The 18646-nt window shown below is 37.2% G+C and overlaps 1 protein-coding gene across 6 annotated transcripts in view; it reads right to left on the bottom strand.

Moving 5' to 3' along the window:
* PCGF5 (polycomb group ring finger 5) overlaps positions 1–18646 on the bottom strand; it is a 48475-nt gene that overhangs the window by 14323 nt on the left and 15506 nt on the right. For all 6 annotated transcript variants that reach the window (XM_060768746.2, XM_060768747.2, XM_060768744.2 and 3 more), the window contains exons 2-7: positions 16395–16709; positions 10272–10368; positions 5197–5252; positions 5019–5078; positions 3159–3307; positions 668–766 (exon numbers count right to left, since the gene is read on the bottom strand). In XM_060768746.2, coding sequence (XP_060624729.2) covers positions 668–766; positions 3159–3307; positions 5019–5078; positions 5197–5252; positions 10272–10368; positions 16395–16506 — 573 coding nt within the window. In that variant the 5' untranslated portion in view covers positions 16507–16709. The remainder of the gene's footprint in view (positions 1–667; positions 767–3158; positions 3308–5018; positions 5079–5196; positions 5253–10271; positions 10369–16394; positions 16710–18646) is intronic.

Raw genomic sequence — 18646 nt, 5'->3', positions numbered from 1 at the left:
ACCTGCTACTGCTGTGCCATGATACCTCTTCAGTTACCATTTCTGCTTGCCTGTGTTCATAGTACAAAGCATGAAGGTGGGTTCAAATCATTACTAAATACTCTTTTCTAACTTTCACTTTTAGACATCTTCTGTTGACTTTACCCTATTGGCGATTGGAAACAATCAAGACTGTTAATGCCTTTTTGACTGTTTCAGAAGGCATTTCCTATTCCATGATTATCCCCACTCTCCATAACACCAACAATTAGCACAGTTTTTCAAACTCTCATTTTTATTGTGGAAATGTTTGTGTAAATAGTATTATTTTTCACTGACATCAAATTTATTTCTATTTTTCGCAGTCATTTTAAGTAAAAAAAATTCTTACCCTGGAGTATAATAATTAAAATGCAATGTTACACAGGTGTGTGTGGATGTGCCTTCAAGTTGCCTGTCGACTTATGTGCATATCACTGGAATAAGCCTCACTTAACATAGAGGAACTGTCTTCTAAGTAAAAATGCAACATATCACATTATAAATTTATCCCATACCACGTCTGGCATTAAAAGGTTTAAAAAAAGGGGGGGGGGGGAAGAAATATACATTGAAAGTTCTGATATTTTAAGTCCACTTATACTTAATCTAGGGAATGTGTATAACATTGGCTTGTTGTCATTCATACCTCATAAGAACTTGGAAGCTTTAATTTTAAACTTAGAAACTTCTTGAGGGTTCCTACAGTCACACGTGTAGAACACCGGATAAATTTTTTCATCAGTCCCTAAAAGAAAGGAGACAAAACCAGTTAAGCTTAGGTATTTAGATCTCAGTTAGCTGGGATTTTATTGAAGAAAATGGACACATGTGTTTGATTTTTCAAAACACAATTGTTAGATTAGTAGAGCACACCTTAGTTGTGGAGGTTTAAAACAGCATTAGAATATATGTGTGTGTGTGGTTTTGGACATGCATTGTAATGTAAATTTTGTTTTTTGGCTTTTTAAGTCCCTTCCGCTGTGTTTTTCAGCGTTTTTATGAGTGATAGTCATTCATTGGCCTGAGAGGTGTCTTGTGTTCAAATTTGGTGTCAATCCGTCCAGTGGTTTTTGAGTTATGTTAATCCCACAAACGAACATTACATTTTTATATATTATACTAGCTGTACCCACCACGTGTTGCTGTGGCCAACCTTCCCTCCCTCTTTCTCTCCTTTCTTTCTCTCCTTCCTTCCTTCCCTCTTTTTCTTTCCCTTCTTCTTTCTTCCTTCTCTACCTGTTTCTTTTTTCGTTCCTTTGCTCTTTGGTTTCATCCTTGTCTTGTCTCTTCCCTTCCTTCCCTCCCTCCCTCTTTCTCTCTTTCATTCCTTCTCTCCTTCCTTCCCTCTTTCACTTTTTTATTTCATTCTCTCCCTCCTTCTCTCCTTCTTTCCTTCTCTACCCTTCTGTCTTTCCTTCTTTTTCTCGTTCCCTCCTTCTTTCCCTCCTTCTCTCCCTTCCTTCTCTACCCTTCTTTCTTTCCTTCCTTCTCTCCTTCCCTCTTTCTCTCCCTCCTTCTCTCCTCCCTTTCTTCTCTACCCTTCTTTTTTCCTTCCTTCTCTCCTTCCCTACTTCTTTCCCTTCTTCTCTCCCTCTTTCTCTTCCTCCTTCCTTCTCTACCTTTCTTTCTTTCCTTCTTTCTCTCCTTCCCTCCTTCTTTCCCTTCTTCTCTCCTCCCTTCCTTCTCTACCATTCCTTCCTTCCTTCCTGCTCTCCTCCCATCCCTCCTTCTCTCCCTTCCTTCGTCCTTTCTGTGTATGTGTTTTGTGTGTGTATATGCATATATGTGTGTGTGTGTATGTGTGTATGTGTGAGTCCCCTTGGGGAGAAAAATCAGAATATAAATAAAGTTTTAGTATTATATTATTACAGCAAGTAAAACCATTGTGGTGTAGTAGTTCAAGCACTGGATGAATCTGGAGACCAGAGTTTGATTCCCTACTTGACTGTGGAAAATCATGGAAACATACTCTCAACTTCAGAAAACCTTGTGATAGGTTTTCCGCAGGTTCACAGTAAACTGAAAATTACCTGAAGGCACCTGATAACAGCAAACTGAAATCAATGTGATTACCATGCAAAAGACAATTCTTGGCCCAAGTGTGGCAGTATAACACTTATATGGAGATCAAACAAAGATATTCTATATAACAACTGAATCTCCATTCTACACAGAGCAGCTAAATTAGTTATTGACAGTAAATTGAAAGACAATTTTACCATGTATTAAGATAATTGGTACAATAATTTTGGAAATTAACCGTAATGCCCTATCAGATCAAACAAGTAAGAGAAGTAAGAAGAAAATGCAACATTTGAAGCAATTTCATTTCCTTTTTTAAACACATGAACAATAATATAGTTATTATCAGTTCTAATTATAGACACATCTATTACATACTTAGAATCAGAACTGATAATGACTATATCCTAAACTGGAATAATGTAATCTAAGAACTGGAAAGTACTGCAAGGACCATAAATTCAAAAACCTGTTAGGCAGGAATACACAATTTAAGTATTCCTAAAGATGCCAATCCAATCACTACTAAAAGATCTCCAAAGAGTTCACACCTCAGAAGCAAGCCAACTACTTATAGATGGGAATAAAATGGAATCCTTTTTTTTGAAATTTGAATCCATTCGTTCATATTCCAGTCTTTAGAGCAGTGGAAAATAAGCTTATTCTATAGAAGATTACATTTCTTCAGTTTCCTCATGCAAATAGTGGCTATCCATTTGTATTATACTTTATTGGTATCCCCTTCTTCTGCTTCTTGAGCTTATATCTTAAATCTCAGATCATATGAGAGTTTATTATATACTCACCCTGATTTCTATAAAAAAATCTCTCACTTTTCTTTCTTCTTTACAACTAACTGTGCCTTCAGTACTGCATCCTTTAAAAACTCCCATACAACACAAAATCCCTTTCCTTTGAACACTTCTCACCATGGGCTTTCACTAATCTTACCAAAATAATATTTTATGATTGTCTGACTATATTTGGCTTCTCCAAATGAAAATTGACGTGGGTGTCTGGGTAACCCCCCCACCCACCTCTCCCATCCTCTAACCCCTTCCCCTTAATTCCACCCGATCCTGATCAGAAGCATCATAAATCCTTTAAAAACTCACTTTTACTACATTATCCCCAGACTGGCCGTTGTTACGTAAACAATCCAAACAAATAGCAATCTGCGGGTCACTCCTGTGATAGTCTTTATCCTCTTGATTTTCATCTTCATTTTCATTATCTTTGGGATGTGGGGATTTTTTATTTTCTTCTGCAAAATAAAAATAAAGATGCCATATTATTCACCGTAATGACCTAAATATATCAATTTAGCACATGCTTATTTTTTTAATGAAAGATTAACTCAACCTGGGATTTCTAAATAAAGTGATCCTGGATTTCTGCTCTGAACAGTATCATCTGTGCTTTATTTATTTATTCAATTTAATTTAATTTCTACCCCACCCTTCTCCCCACAAATGGCTTTGGGATTCAATATCCATGGAAATACCTTTGTGGAACATTATTTGGACATCTGAAATTACACTCTGACCCATTTTCCGTTTGACCAGGGACCACTTGACCAGGGACCACTTTGACCAGGGACGATTCTCTAACATTAATATCAAAAGGATTACAAATCAGTTTTTGGTCAACTTTAGATTTGGTTTGGTTATTTGGGGTGCTGATGCAGATAACTGCATTGGATAGACCACATCAGCTGTAGTTTCTAATACAGAACATTTTCCATCCAGTAGTCACCATCTGCTCACCCACAGAAAACCATGTTTAATAATCTAGAGTTGATGTAGTAGTAGTAATCTTTTGTGGGTAGTCAGCCTCCCTGTTGTCTCGGCACTATAAGAGTGTTTTGCAAGACCAGTCGCTTTCATTGCTGCATGGTTTTGAGGTAATGGTGAGGTTGCGGATGATATTTTCATTCTTGCAGACCACTGGTGGTCCACGGACCACAGGTTGGGAACCACTGATGTAAGGGAAACAGATACATTCTGTGCTGATATTTGAGACCAGAACAAGATACAATCTTACAAACTGAAGTTGATTTGGAGAATAAAGTTTATACATATAGAAATAGTAAGACATCTAAAAATCTTTTGTACCATATATAGCTTTGTTCATTTCTTCTTTTAGTCTTATACTATGGCTAGGGTGAAAACTAGTATATATTAAGTACATAGCTATGCAATGCACAAAGAGAACTAGCAAGCTATGGAGTTTATAGCAGGGGTCCTCAAACTTTTTAAACAGGGGGCCAGGTCACAATCCCTCAAACTGTTGGAGGGCCAGATTATAATTTGAAAAAAAAAAACATGGAAGAATTCCTATGCACACTGCACATATCTTATTTGTAGTGCAAAAAACACTTAAAACAATACAATAATAAAGAACATTTTTAACAAATATAAATTTATTAGTATTTGAGTGGTAAGAGTGGCCCTGCTTTTGGCTGATTGTTGTTGTGGTTGTTGTGTGCTTTCAAATAATTTCAGACTTAGGTTGACCCTGAGCGAGGGCCAGGTAAATGACCTTGGAGGCCGTATCTGGCCCCCGGGCCTTAGTTTGGGGACCTCTGGCTTATAGTATAAGACTGGAACCTTGGTGAGTCCCTGAGTCATGAAGCTTATTGGGTAACTTAGTCAGTTGCTTAATCAGCCTGAGTTACCTCATGGGATATAAATATAACTAGCTAATCCAACAGTGTTAGTTAAGCATGTATAAAACTTCTGGATTAGACAACCAGCTCTATACATTTTACATTACTATATGCTGTGCTAGATAAAAATAGCCAGATATAGGTAAGATATGTACAAAGGATAATCTCAACATTTCCTAGGTGGTGCAGTTGAAGCTGCAACTGTGAGAATTTCAGATGTAGTTTGGCGGTCATTACAACACATTTTTAAACAAAAATTCAGCAGCTGTTAGAAGATGTTGTTATATTACCCGAAGAGCATAATTACCTTCTCCATTTTCTTGAGGTTTGTTTTTCCTCCAGAATTCAGCCTCACAGTGCAGTTCCTCTAGTTAGCAACAACAACAAAAATAAGAGTGTGGTATTTCAGATCATGAATGCTGGAATGCAAACACGACTGTAGGAGGGAAAAGGTAGCAATCTAAGTAAGAAAGAAAAAAACGTACTTTCTCGAAGTTGCGGGACCAACTTAAATATTATTTCTTCTAATGTGTTATCGAGCCTTAAAAAGAGAAGATAATTAGGTTAAAGGCACCCAAAGATTTAAGCATTATTTAATTCTTTTAAACTGGCTAACAAGTATTATTGACATCAAACATTACAGAAATTAAAAGAGGAACATTAAAAGAAATATAGCACATCCACCCAGAGGCACCACACAATTGTTGTTTAACAAAAACAAGTTGATTGATATTAAGAGACACGTGCATAATAAGAATTTACTATTAGAAATACTCCTTATATTTAACAACCATTTCTTACATAGTATCAGAAATCACAGTGTATCAAACTAATGTATTCAGTTTTTGCTCATATTGGAATGGTTTTCAATTAAATAATTTTAAAAAACATTAAAATGTTTGAAGTACTTGTTATCAGATCTAAATGGATTATAAGCAGAGCATGAGCTAGCAATGTGATGCAGCTGTGAAACCAGTAAAACAACCTCGTGTAGCATTAACAGGAGCAAAGTTTCAACATGTTGGGGATTAATAGTTCTGTTCTACCTTCTGCTGGTCAAGTTGTACCTGGTGTGGGGCCAGGAGGGCTCTGACATATTGGAGCATGTTCAGAGAAGAATGACATGGGTGGCAAAGCTTATGAACTAAGTTCTGTGAAGAATACTTGAAAGAGTATTTGCAATCTTTATCAAGCTGGGTGTCAAAAAACCTTCAGAAATGGGAGACACTTTTCCATTTCTCCCCATCCCAAGTTCAATAATACCAAACATAACATTTAAAGTATTTAACCCTTTTATGTCATTTTAGTGGTTTCAATACACATCCATCCAATTCTGGTTTGAATTTTTGTTCCTACTTATAAAAGCCTTCGGGCTGAGAGGGGCGATATACAAATATATAGTAGTAAATAATAATAATAATAATAGTAATAATAATAATAATAATAATAATAATAACAATAATAGCTGTTCAACAGTAAGGTAGATTGCTTCAGGAATTATGAGTTCTCCTTTGCAGGAAATATTACAACAGAATCTGGACAAGTATCTCAAAGATGCTCTAGTTTAATCCTTTAATGCAGATCGTGTAAAGAGCAAAAAAATTTTCCTAGATTATCTGATCTAACGTTGTTTTAATTCTAGATGATAACATCCTTGGATTTAAAATAATAAAAATCCAAGGATATTATTATACAGAAAGAATGTATATATTTCAGGCTTTTTATGCAGACTTTTTCTTGACCTGCATCTGGCCACAAAGGTTCAATTAGGCTCTTCCTCCCTTCTGTCTGCTATGAGGCCAGAACTCAATTTCCCTCCTAGACCTGCACAACAAGACCCAATATTTCCATTTCCCATGGAAGTTCTTCTCAAAATGGCAACAGGAAGTCTTTGCTTTCTGTTGCCCTTTGGAAAGGGAGTGTAGAGGAAGCCGAGATAATGAGGAGCTTGCAGTGGTGGTGGTGATAAATGGGGCTTTTAGTGTATAGTTCAAGAGCTTGAAATAGTGCCTGAATATCATGCTGAAACCTAAGAAACCACTAAATCGGGATCCAACGAACACATGATCAATGGGCTGTAATATGCTGACTCTAGGGACCTTGTCACATTTAATTTTTTCAGCATCCTAGGATGCTTCCAGGAAGCTGAGAGGACAGAACCTACCAGATGACGCACAGCTACTTCCGGCCGGGCTCCATCCTCCCAGTGACCTTGCAGTGTCCTATGACAAAGCTCTATGAACATGGGAGGCTTCCTGTGCATGGGGGGAAGCCAAGGGTGATGCTTTCCCCCCTCCCCTACTGGGATGGGGAAGGGGACAATGTGGGTGATGTGGGGCACAGGGCGATGGTACCTTCCACTGCCCACCAGATTTGCCCTGCTGCCCCACAGATTGCCCCACTTTTCCCTGGCTTAAGGACGTCCATCTCATGAGGTCCTTGGCCTAACGCACTGTCATAACTAATAAAACCTCTGACAGTATGGATCATCTGTGGGTGATGTAAGCTCTTGACCGTAGAAAAAGAATGAAGCACTGATTTGAAAAATGTGTATAGAGGACTGGAAATAAGGAGTCAAAACAGGACTTTTTGCACCCGATGGCAATATCAAAAATGATCATGCAGTAGGATGGATCAGGACCATAAATATTAATTTTATTAATTCTATCTGCCTGAAGTTTCCTAATAAGTGAACACTGAGCAAGACTACCATCTTACTTGAATATTTACATTAAAATATTCATACTACAACAGAATCAGAGAATGTATAATTGATTGCAAAACCTATGCTTCAGAAGAATTTCAGAACAGTAAAACTGGCACAATGACTTGTGTAAAACAAGAAAAATTATGCACATGTGTTTAATTCACTTAATTATACAGGCTGAAATATTCAGCTTTTATGTAATTCTTTCTTCTTTATGACAAAGCACACACATGCAAGATGCTTTAGGTAAAATCCATTATATTAGAATCAAACTATATGTGACACAAATTCACATGTAATTTTTTGCATTCTGTCTCTAAACAACATGGGAGAAAATAGAAGCTATATTAACTCTTTCCCTTTTGTTCTTTTTTCTGCTATAACAGCCCTCCACTCAACAGAAATTATTTTTTCTTCAGGGGTAACAAGTCACATTTGTTTTACCAGATATATCTACACATTTTCCCAACAAAGGGGAAACTCATTTGGGTAAGGTGATTTCTGGAAGATGAAAAGGAAAGAATTTAACATCCTCATCCTTCCCATATTTAATAGGATTTTGATTTACAAAATAGTTGTATTTTGCAAATCAAAACATAACAGGTAGAACATGCAGGAGATATACGCAACAGCATTATGTGTCATTTAACTATAAAATGTCTTCCTTTACTTATCAAATTTATCAATTCTTCTTAGAAGATTGTTGTCACAATCAGTAATTAAACTACATTACAGTTCTTGCCCCTGATTTTATTATTTCTGTTTACTTGAAGGAAGGCAGGATTACAGACCAAATCATTTCTCTCTATGAGCAATGTAGAATTTCCTATCAAAACAATCAGATTGGAACACTACTCTTGAGTAGCACTTGCCACCCATTGAAGTCTACTGATGCTCCTACCAGTTTACTAGCACTGAACCAGTAGTCAATCTTTGTCACAAGGTACTGAAAAACAGAAATCTTTTGAAGATAAATGGCTTCAACTGCCACTAAATTTAGTCTAAACTGAATAGTATTCATGGTTGGCTAGTATGATTAAATATAAGCCAAAGATTTCATAATATTCCATCTATGTCTCCTCAAATGAGAGTTATAATATTGTACAGGTAAAGTTATATATTAATTAATACCATAGTAATATGAAAGATGACACATATCACATGTGTCAGTTGCACTGAGCATAGTTTCATAAGTGAATTAACAAATATGTACATAATTGTTATTTTATTATTGCTTGTTGTTTTTGATGTGCTGTTGGGCTTGGCCTCATGAAAGGTGCTTTGAATCCCTTGGGGAGATGGTGGCGGGGTATAAATAAAATTGTTGTTGTTGTTGTTGTTATTATTATTATTATTATTATTATTATTATTATTAACAAACAGCTGGTTCAGGTCCTGAAAGCAAGATGTTTGATGGCTTGCCCACTCTTGTCCTTACTGTTAATGTCACTTCTTCCAACTAGAGTTTTTTTTATTTCCTATCTATCCAGCAAGATAGAATAACCAATTGGTTTGTGGATTGCTCCTCCTAACTCATAAAGATAATGAAATATTTCACAAAGTGCATCCCATATCAATGTCACAGTTAAGAAAGAAATGCAAGTAACACAGTATATAAAGGAAAACCAGGAACAAGCAAGACTGATCCAGTACACAATATTGACATTAGACTTTTAGAAGTTGTTGTTAATCCTGCTTCTTATTTTGTGTACCTTTTCCAAATAGCTATGCTACCACTCTGCATATAGCAATGCTCCCCTGAACTTCTTATGCAGATGATCTCTCTACTTCCCTCCATCAACTGGACTTCTAACAATCTTTTCTTCTCCAGGGATACTATCTCATTAAAATGAGTTGTTACTAAGATCAACTGAAACAAAAACAAGAAGATATATCCATCTTTTTGCAAAGTCAGCCAGTTTTCTTTTTCTCTTCTGTTCTCCATTTCTTTTCTGATTGCTAACAGGCACTTCACTTCTTCACACAGCCTTGATAATTTAGTACAAGCCCTTAAGATTAAATAACTCCATCCCATGTTTCTTCAGCCCCTCATCACATTCATTTTTGTCTCTTATAACATTTGTGTATGCATACATGAACACTAAGAAGAAAACATATGTGGACATTCATGCAAGGCAAACTTTGCTGAGACAGAGGATTCCTTTACAATGGTAAGAGCAGAGGAGTGGGCAAACAGAGAATGTGAAAAAGATTATGCATCATATAATGGGATAGCAAATTCACTATGCAATTCACTATGGGATAACATTTGCAGTAGACAGACTGAGGAATATTTTCTCCAATATTTGTTCAAACAGATGTTTTTGGGCACATTCAAAACCCAGGGGAAAACTTTGAATTCTATTAATGCGGACAAAGATTCTTAGGCTCAGTGTTGTTAAGTGCAGGAATATTGTCTTATTGTGACTCTGTCAGATTTATTCAGAGTAGATTTCTCATTGCCATCATGAGAGTCTTGCCCAAGATCACCCAGTGGATTTCCATGGCTCTACCAGAGTCCTAATCCAAAATTCAAATCTCTATAACATACTGGCTCTTAGTACAGGCAAGTTGTAAAGTAAAATGAAGTCTCAGCAATTTAAAATGTAGATCTAGTCATAACTAACTAGCAGGCATGAGCTAAGAGAACTTTCTTAAGATAGGAAAGCATTGTTTAATTGAATAGATGTTATTTATCTAAAATTCTAGCAACTTTGTTCATATAAAAATTAAAAATAGTGATTGCTTTCAAATTTTAATATCCTATCTATCCCTTTATGACCCATTTCCCAATTAACTAGGTTAAGATAGACCATCTTTGTCTGAAACATTATGCATATAATATTTTCTTACCGTAACATTTCTAATGGATTTGTCTCATGGACTTGATTGCCACATCTGGGACAGTCATTGCTCTCTTCAAAGTGCTGTACAATACAACTTTTGCAAACTGCAAAATCAGATAAAAATATATATCTTAGGTTTAAATGTAAAGTGGAGGTATGATTTTTAAACACCATCACTTAAAAGGGCATATCCAATTAAGCTGTCTTTCAAATGTACATTCAAAGTTTCTTTCCTAATTTATGCAGTGTTGGAAATCTTCCTCTGTCACTTGCTAGCATTCCATCATGAACACTACAGAAAAATCCACTTATTTCTCTCTATTGATTTAGATACAGATATATAGCAATAGTAGTAGATTAATGTCAACTGAATAGTGCTCAAGAACACTAAAATTCAGGTTATTTAAGTAGCCATCTGTGTCCACAAATGGGTTTTACAGAGACCTTATTTGAAACCTTCTAGAGTAGCTTGGCACTTACTCCTCCTCTCTATGCCAATTACATATGCTCAAACCCACCAAGCTACCACTGCTCCAGTTTCAAGTCCCCTGCTAAACATGCTGGGGCATAAATGTGGGGTTATTAGGATATGTTTGTATGAGGGCACAGATGACCACTTAAAGAATCAGTTACTAATAAAGAACATGTTCACCTTTTTAAGGGTATTCGTGCCTCCCTCAAATGGGTAATTGTAAAGCTTTACCAAGAATGATGGGCCAAGTGCTAAAAAACAGAAATAAGACTCAAATTGGGCATCAGTTCTGGCTCTCATGTCCAACCTATAATAATGTATGAAGGGGAAAGGTTGTGACCACATTGCAGCTATGCAGATATCAGACATGGAATGATCTTGAAGAAGAGCTGTCAATGAGGCTGTTGATCTTGTAGAATGTGTCTGGACCCCAGTAGAAACAGGTTGCTGTTCAAGAGACATGGATTGCCCTCAATTCTGGTTACCATAATAGGTGAATAGTTTGTTGGTAACATGGTAAGTGGAAGTATATTGCATGTTGTTTGCTTAAGCAAGATAAACAGCTAAAATTTGAAGACATTTCTCCAATGGCAATGATGGATGTTGGGAAAAAGCAGGCAAGACAATACTTTGATGAAGATTAAGTTGAGAGACTGCCTTAAACAGGTAGGCAATACTGGGATACAGAACTACTTTATTAGAATGGAAATTGAAAATGGGTTTGTTACATCTGAGTGTAGCAAGCTCACATGGTTATCTGGACTACTGGTTGCTACTATAAAACTACCTTAAAGGTGATTAGTCTGTCTGTCACAGTAGCAAAAAGTTTAAATGTTTTCATCACAAGTGCAGGAGCCTCCGGTGGCGCAATGGGTTAAACCCCTGTGCCAGCAGGACTGAAGACCGACAGGTCACAGGTTCAAATCCGGGAAGAGTATGGATGAGCTCCCTCTATCAGCTCCAGCTCTTCATTTGGGGACATGAGAAAACGGCAAGGGCGGCAACACATCAAAACATCTGGGCATCCCCTGGGCAACATCCTTTCAGGCAGCCAATTTTCTCACACCAGAAGTGACTTGCAGTTTCTCAAGTTGCTCGTGACACAACAACAACAAAAAAATCGTAAGTGCAACAGAACCAATGGGAATGACCACATTGGAGTTGGCAGATTGAGAGTAAAAAACAGATGATGTAATCCTTTTATGACCTTTAACCATTGGATTCATAAACAAAGTATCTGATGATGTGGAAGCTGGCTGGCTGGCTGACCATTACTGCAGCAAGATGCACTTTAAGCAATGAGAATGCCAAATCTTACTCATGTAAATGCAATAAATAATGTAGTACAGGGAAAAATTATGTTTGTAGAAGTTCTTACGATCTAGATGTTGCAAAGAAATAAAATCTCTGCCATTTGTAGTTATAAGAACACCAAAGTGATGCCGTCCTCAATGCCTGTAGAAAAGATGCTAGGCAAAGTCATGCAGTCACTCTTCACACTATTTTATCATTCAGAAATCTGGATGAAATACTTAATCCTCGGAAGTGAATTAGAAGTCCTGAGATTGCTGAAACTCTATTATGAGATTCTTGGTGAACTGTGGGTGAAGAGCAAACCAAGATTGCCTTGGCTACTACAGTATCCTCCCTGAGTTCCCTAGGGGAGATGGGGCAGGTTATAAATAAAGTTTTATTATATTAATATTGGTATTACAACAATGGCTAAGATTTGCAAGCTGGAAACATCAATTTTGTAAATGGGGAAAAGTTTACAGGAGACATCCAGACTATGTTTTGGAGAAATGTGTCTCCTAGGGAGCCACATTCTATCCATGCTCTGCAATAGGCCATGGCAAAGATGTTTATCTGACAAATGCCCAAATATCAATGATGCATAGGAATACTTGACTCAAAAGAGGTCATTAATACATTGCCCGGTGAGATTAGGCGAGCCCCCCTTTGGAAAGTTTTAAGAAGAATCTCAAAACCTGGCTCTTCCGCTGCACTTTGGAGATTAACCATATGAACTCATATTGCCATTAACACTCAATATTTGTCTTTAGTGCACACCTCCTCCCCCTCTGTATGAAGGTCCCTTTTTCGACCCTATCTTGGAAAAGTTTCTCCCTCACAAATAATCCACTACACTGCTATCTCACCCCGTTTTTACCTTTAGTATTTTATTCTGTACATGCAGCCCGCTCACTGTTCTGTGTTATGAATGATTTTATTGTAATTTTATATTATTTGTTGTATTCTTATAGTTTACGTTTTATGTAATTGATTATGTTGTTGTTTATGTTTTGATTTCATTTATTGTATTGCATTATTGGGCTTGGCCTCATGTAAGCCGCCCCGAGTCCCCATCGGGGAGATGGTGGCTGGGTACAAATAAAGTTTATTATCATTATTAGCCCCCAGTGGCGCAGTGGGTTAAACCCCTGTGCCGGCAGGACTGAAGACCGACAGGTCACAGGTTTGAATCCAGGGAGAGGCGGATGAGCTCCCTCTATCAGCTCTCATGCGGGGACATGAGAGAAGCCTCCCACAAGGATGATTAAAAAAAACCAAAACATCAAATCATCCAGGCGTCCCCTGGGCAACGTCCTTGCAGATGGCCAATTCTCTCACACCAGGAGTCACTCCTGACACGACAAAAATTATTATTATTATTATTAATAATAATAATGTTGAAGATCCCTGTCCTGATGCAGAGCATCTGTCACCACATTATCTGCCCTTGCCAAATGGATAGTGATTGGATGGATCTGCCTTCTGAAGCATCATCCCCAGAGAATAGTTGCAAGGCTCCACCTTGTAGATGACAGTCAGAGGTACAGAAAGCCACAATCATGGTCAGTAATTCTAGTGTATTCCTGTGGGAAAGACTCTACTGTGTCCAATGTCCTTGTATCTTCATGTCTGTACAGTGAGCACCTTTCCCTGTTTATGGAATACCAATGTTGACAATACAGAATGGATCCAGGAACTGGAATGGCATTGCAGACATTAGGTTTGATGGGCTCATTCACCATATTAGTGATTTGAGAACAAGCTGGGTAGTAGCATTTGTTTGTATTGTATCCCATAAGAGTACTGAAGTGTTATAGGATAAATAAAGTAGATGAAACTTTAGTTGAAAAAGGTAAGTGACTGCCATCATTGCTGCCATCAATCCACAGAGTCGTTGTATGGTGAAGGCTAACCAGTATGGATATTCAAAAGCAGGAACTCTCCCCTCTGGGAGATAAGTTCTCCCTGTAGTGGAATACAAGGTGGTTCCCGTGAAGCCAAGTTTTTTAGTGGATTTCATTACTGACTTTCTGCAATTCACATTGGGGCCTAAGTTTTTGGCCTGATACAAATCCTGAGTGCTTTGAAGATGTAGAATTGATGTGAAGAATCCTCTCCCTTCAATATAGCTAAAGCATGTAGAACTGGTGAATGCAAGCCTGAATCAACCTGAAATGGTGCAACCATGGATGTCAGTGTTGGTGCCATATACATTGGTACTGAAGCGGGATGAGACAGTCCAGAAGAGATTGGTACCGAGATCTTTTGAGGGTGTGATTGTAGAAACCAACTGATTGATATTGCTCTTTCAGACACTTGCAGTGTTTTTTCAAGACAGTAAGATTTTGTTTTTCAGTGCCTGAGAGGTGAACCCTTGGGAAATGATGCAGTTCTGTACATTATGTTCTTCTCCCAGACAAACACTCTGAATGTCATACATGGAAATAATTGTACCCATATGTGACACAAACTTTCAACAAAGACAAAGAAGAGGCCATAAGAAAATGGAGGGAGCCAAAGAATGAAGTAGAGAGAAAGATATTATATACTGTATATTCACAGTAATAGAGTGATTTAGAAACAGGAGAACAAAAGAAATTAGGAGAAAGAAAGTGTTTAAAAGCGATAAGTTAGCTACTCAGGATGAGAGAGACCTATATGACAGACAAAAAGGAACTGAGATAACATAAGCCTGGCATGCTTGAGCATGTGTGTATGGTAAAGAGAAGAAGGGTAACTACCAAGCTATTCAGCTCTAGAAAGTTCTGAATCCATTTGTGTGAGGCACAGAGACCACTAAGAAGAAAACTAACTTCTGTTACAGTAACTTCAGGGAAAACACATATTATAGGGCAGGTGGACCTACATAATTTTTTTTTAAAAAATCAGAACTTCGTGCTTATTCTGTGAACATATTTAGAAAGAAGGTTTGCCTGCATCCTCGTGCCTGCTGCAATAGATATCACCAAATGTGAAGAAATCTCTTTCTAAATACTTGCAATCCAGCAGGAAACATGTACGGAAAAGCTCTCAGTTTTAGCTCCCATTTATGAGCTGAGTTTTTATATACATGTATTGCCCTTTCACAATTATTACATGTAGACTTAACTCTTCCTCTAAAGAGTAAAACGTTTTTTAATGGTTCCTATGCAACTTTTAATCCAGTCAGCTTATGAGACCATGCATATTTAGCCAACTGTGGAAGTACATTCTTTCTCAACTTTATTTAGTTTTTATTGTAATAGACTGGTATACATGCAGAAAACATGATTACCATGTAAGACAGCTGAAAGTGTAGATTTACAGATCAAGGGCATTACTTTTCTGCATAAAGTAGAAAACTGATGGACTTGAGAATGAAAAGTTCATGGGAGGCTCTTTCTTAGAAACATGTTACATTGAGAAATATTTTGTTTCGGAGACTCTTTTAAAACTATTCCGAATGGATCCTATAACCTGACATTTTGTCCCTCTCCATCAGTCATCTGTTGGGAGTCCATCTGCAAAATGTTGCAGAAATGGAGTAACTGCACATGATATTCTAATCGTGGTTTTAAAAAGTTTACTATTGTTTTATACGTTACTGTAGTGCTGCTTTTACATGGGATCAGAAAATCGGTATGCATTCTATCAGCTAAAATCTCGCAAGTATTTTGAGACTTCCAGGCTATGTCACTGTTGCCATATTAGGGGAAAAGAGGAATGTAGAGAGGCAATCAAATGGATTGGAAGGAGCCAGCCTCTGTGGTGTGATGAGTCATAGTAAGAACTTAAGAATCGTAGTAATCAGGTATGATGGGGAGAACATGCATCCCATAAGTCCAGTCCAAAATAATAATAATATGGGGCACATAATGATTAAAACTGAGTATTTCTAAATGTGATGAGGTCCATCACTAAGACCAAATATGTTATTAAAATAATCCATCATAGTTAACATTATCAAGGATTCATCTGCCAAGTGTATTGATTCCATTTTGTCTTTAATGAAAGCTCCAGTAGTGTCTAAATAGTCAGAATTGTGTAAAGCTCTTTAAAAAATGATATTTTGTTTCTCTTTAACAATGTGCAAATACAAGAGAAAGGGCAACATGTACAAAATTCAAGCTATTTAAATTCCCCAAAAAGTACTCAGTGATGATAGACAATGCCTAACCACTTAAGCTTCTGTCAAATTCAAATATTATGGAATAATGTCAATTTAATGCTTTTAATATTGCAAATGTCTCCAGTATAATTACAAAATATTATCATAATGATTCACACACCTTCCACCTTAATCCTACGAATATCATTAGGATTAATGGAGCAAACAGCATTTTGTTCCAAAGATAGTAGCCTTTAAAAAAAAAAAGTCCTACTTACAAGTATGGAGGCACTCAGTTACTGTAGTTGGTTTGATAAGATACCCTTTACAGATACAACAAGTGATATAAGGATTGAAATCTTTCACAGAGTGCTTCCTCTGGGTAGCCATTCGTGGCACAAGCTGTGGCTGGAAAACGATTTGGACCCGAGCTGTGAATTGGGAAGGCGGAGATGACAGGATCACAGGAGCGGATGATGGTGACCTGCTCTAGGCTGCTGGACTTCTCCAGGCATTTGATCAAAATCCAAAGGTTCTCATAGGGTGATAATTCCTAATCTCTGCTTCTTTTTGGAGTTAGGCATCTTTGAGCCCTGTAACATACACAGAGAGACAAACAACAACAGAAAATGAATGACTAATCACAGAAAAGATGCCACAGCAAAAACAAAAGGTTTATGAATTGACATAAGGAACAAATTGCATCTGCCTGCCTCATGAAAGCAGGAAGCTGCAGCATGCAGCAAAGTAGGAAAAGAAACAATTTTGTCTCTCTCCTGAAGAATGAAGAATGAGTGTGAACTGACATACTGGGAGAAACATTGTTCATTTGTTTCTTCTCCCTGCATGGCTTTCTTTGTCAGCCTCCAACTGTCACAAGTTCCTTCTACTAGTGAAAGAGAAAGGGAAACTGTTTACTCGGTGTTACATAGTCCCCCTCCCCACCAATTCTGATTTGAGGCCAAGGAACAGTCTCCCCAAAGTCTCTTTGCTTTGCAGCTTCCTATCTCGTGTTTCCTTTTCTGACTCAGTCTTAAACATATATGAGGTAGCTATGAATAACGAGTGTGGAAATATAGAGTTCTTATTATGTGAAGTGCAAGCTATACTTTGGATGGTAGATACAGGTTCAGGAGGGGGGATTTTTGTATCACCAGGAAAAGAGAAGGAGTATCAGTGGTTTGACTGTTCAGAATGAGTCTCTTGCTCTCTGGCACCACTGTCAGCTCCTTGTCTATGCCACCCAATGACAAACATCTGCCAAGATGTGAATGAGACACAATATACTGTGATTGTTTCACATAATGAACTTGACTTAGAACATATTTGTTGAATATTCCTTATCCTAAATGTTTGGGACCAGAAGTATTTTAGATTTTGGGATTTTTTCCCCCCAATACACATAGTTAAGAAAATATCAAACAATTAACCCACATAGCTTTGGGAAATGTAGTTAGCTTCTGTAATAAATGTGGATGTTTTATGTTCAGGTTGTATGTCATTTTATAAATTTTGATTGATTACATTTTATTTAACTGTTATTTATTAACATTTTATTTAACACTTTAATAATTTTAATTTTAAATAATTAAGTGCATGAAACAATACTTGTGTACGGTACATTAAAGCACCAGAAAGCAAAGCTGGCAATTTTTCATCTCTCCATGATGGCAATTTTATATTTTGGAGTATTTCAGATTTTGGAATTCTAAATAAGGGATGCTCAACATGTATTATTTAAAACGTTGATTCCTGATTTATATTCTGAAAGAAGGGAAGGAGAGAGGAAAAAATAAATGTGTTAACAATTTTAATATTATCTGGCTTCCATTTTACATGGAACTTTTGTTGTTATACACCCACTTCTTCAGATGCACTACCAAATGGTCTTAAGAGTTCACATACTGCACATATAACAAAAGGAATCTTCTCAGACTTTTGAACTCAGGGAAACTGTTTCTGTAATCAGATCCATTGCTTTCACACATCAATCCTAACTGAACACTGTAAAGATCCAAAAGACCTGTATCATCTTGAACAACCCTTGGAAACTTTTGAACATGGGACATGGTTTGCATCTTTTTATATCCTATTACATTACTTTATATGTGAGATCTTAATCACACTCATTACTATGGCTTGAGCAGTGGACTAGGACTCTGGAGACTAGGATTTGATAATCTGCTTGGCAATGAAAATCCAGTGGGTGATCTTGGTTGAGTCATACACTCTGAATTCCAAAAAACTTTGTAATAGGGTTGCCTTAGGATCACCTCAACAACTTGAAGGAACACTCACCACCATCATAACAATAAGTGCACTCAAAGATGTGGGTTGATATCCATGAAAGCTAATGTTAAAGTAAAAAAAAAAAAAACAGCCTTAAAGGTGTTGCCACGTTTGAAGCTTACTAGCTAGAAAATGTGTTCAGGTTTACAAGACACAATAGTCCAGAAGAAAACATTATACAAGAAGGTAATGCAACCATGGTTGTAATACAAAACACTTTCAGTGGGAGATAGTCCTACCC

This window comes from Anolis sagrei, chromosome 3, assembly GCF_037176765.1.
Source record: "Anolis sagrei isolate rAnoSag1 chromosome 3, rAnoSag1.mat, whole genome shotgun sequence".
In the NCBI taxonomy this organism is placed as follows: domain Eukaryota; kingdom Metazoa; phylum Chordata; class Lepidosauria; order Squamata; family Dactyloidae; genus Anolis; species Anolis sagrei.
This window is presented reverse-complemented; position numbering and strand designations above follow the sequence as displayed.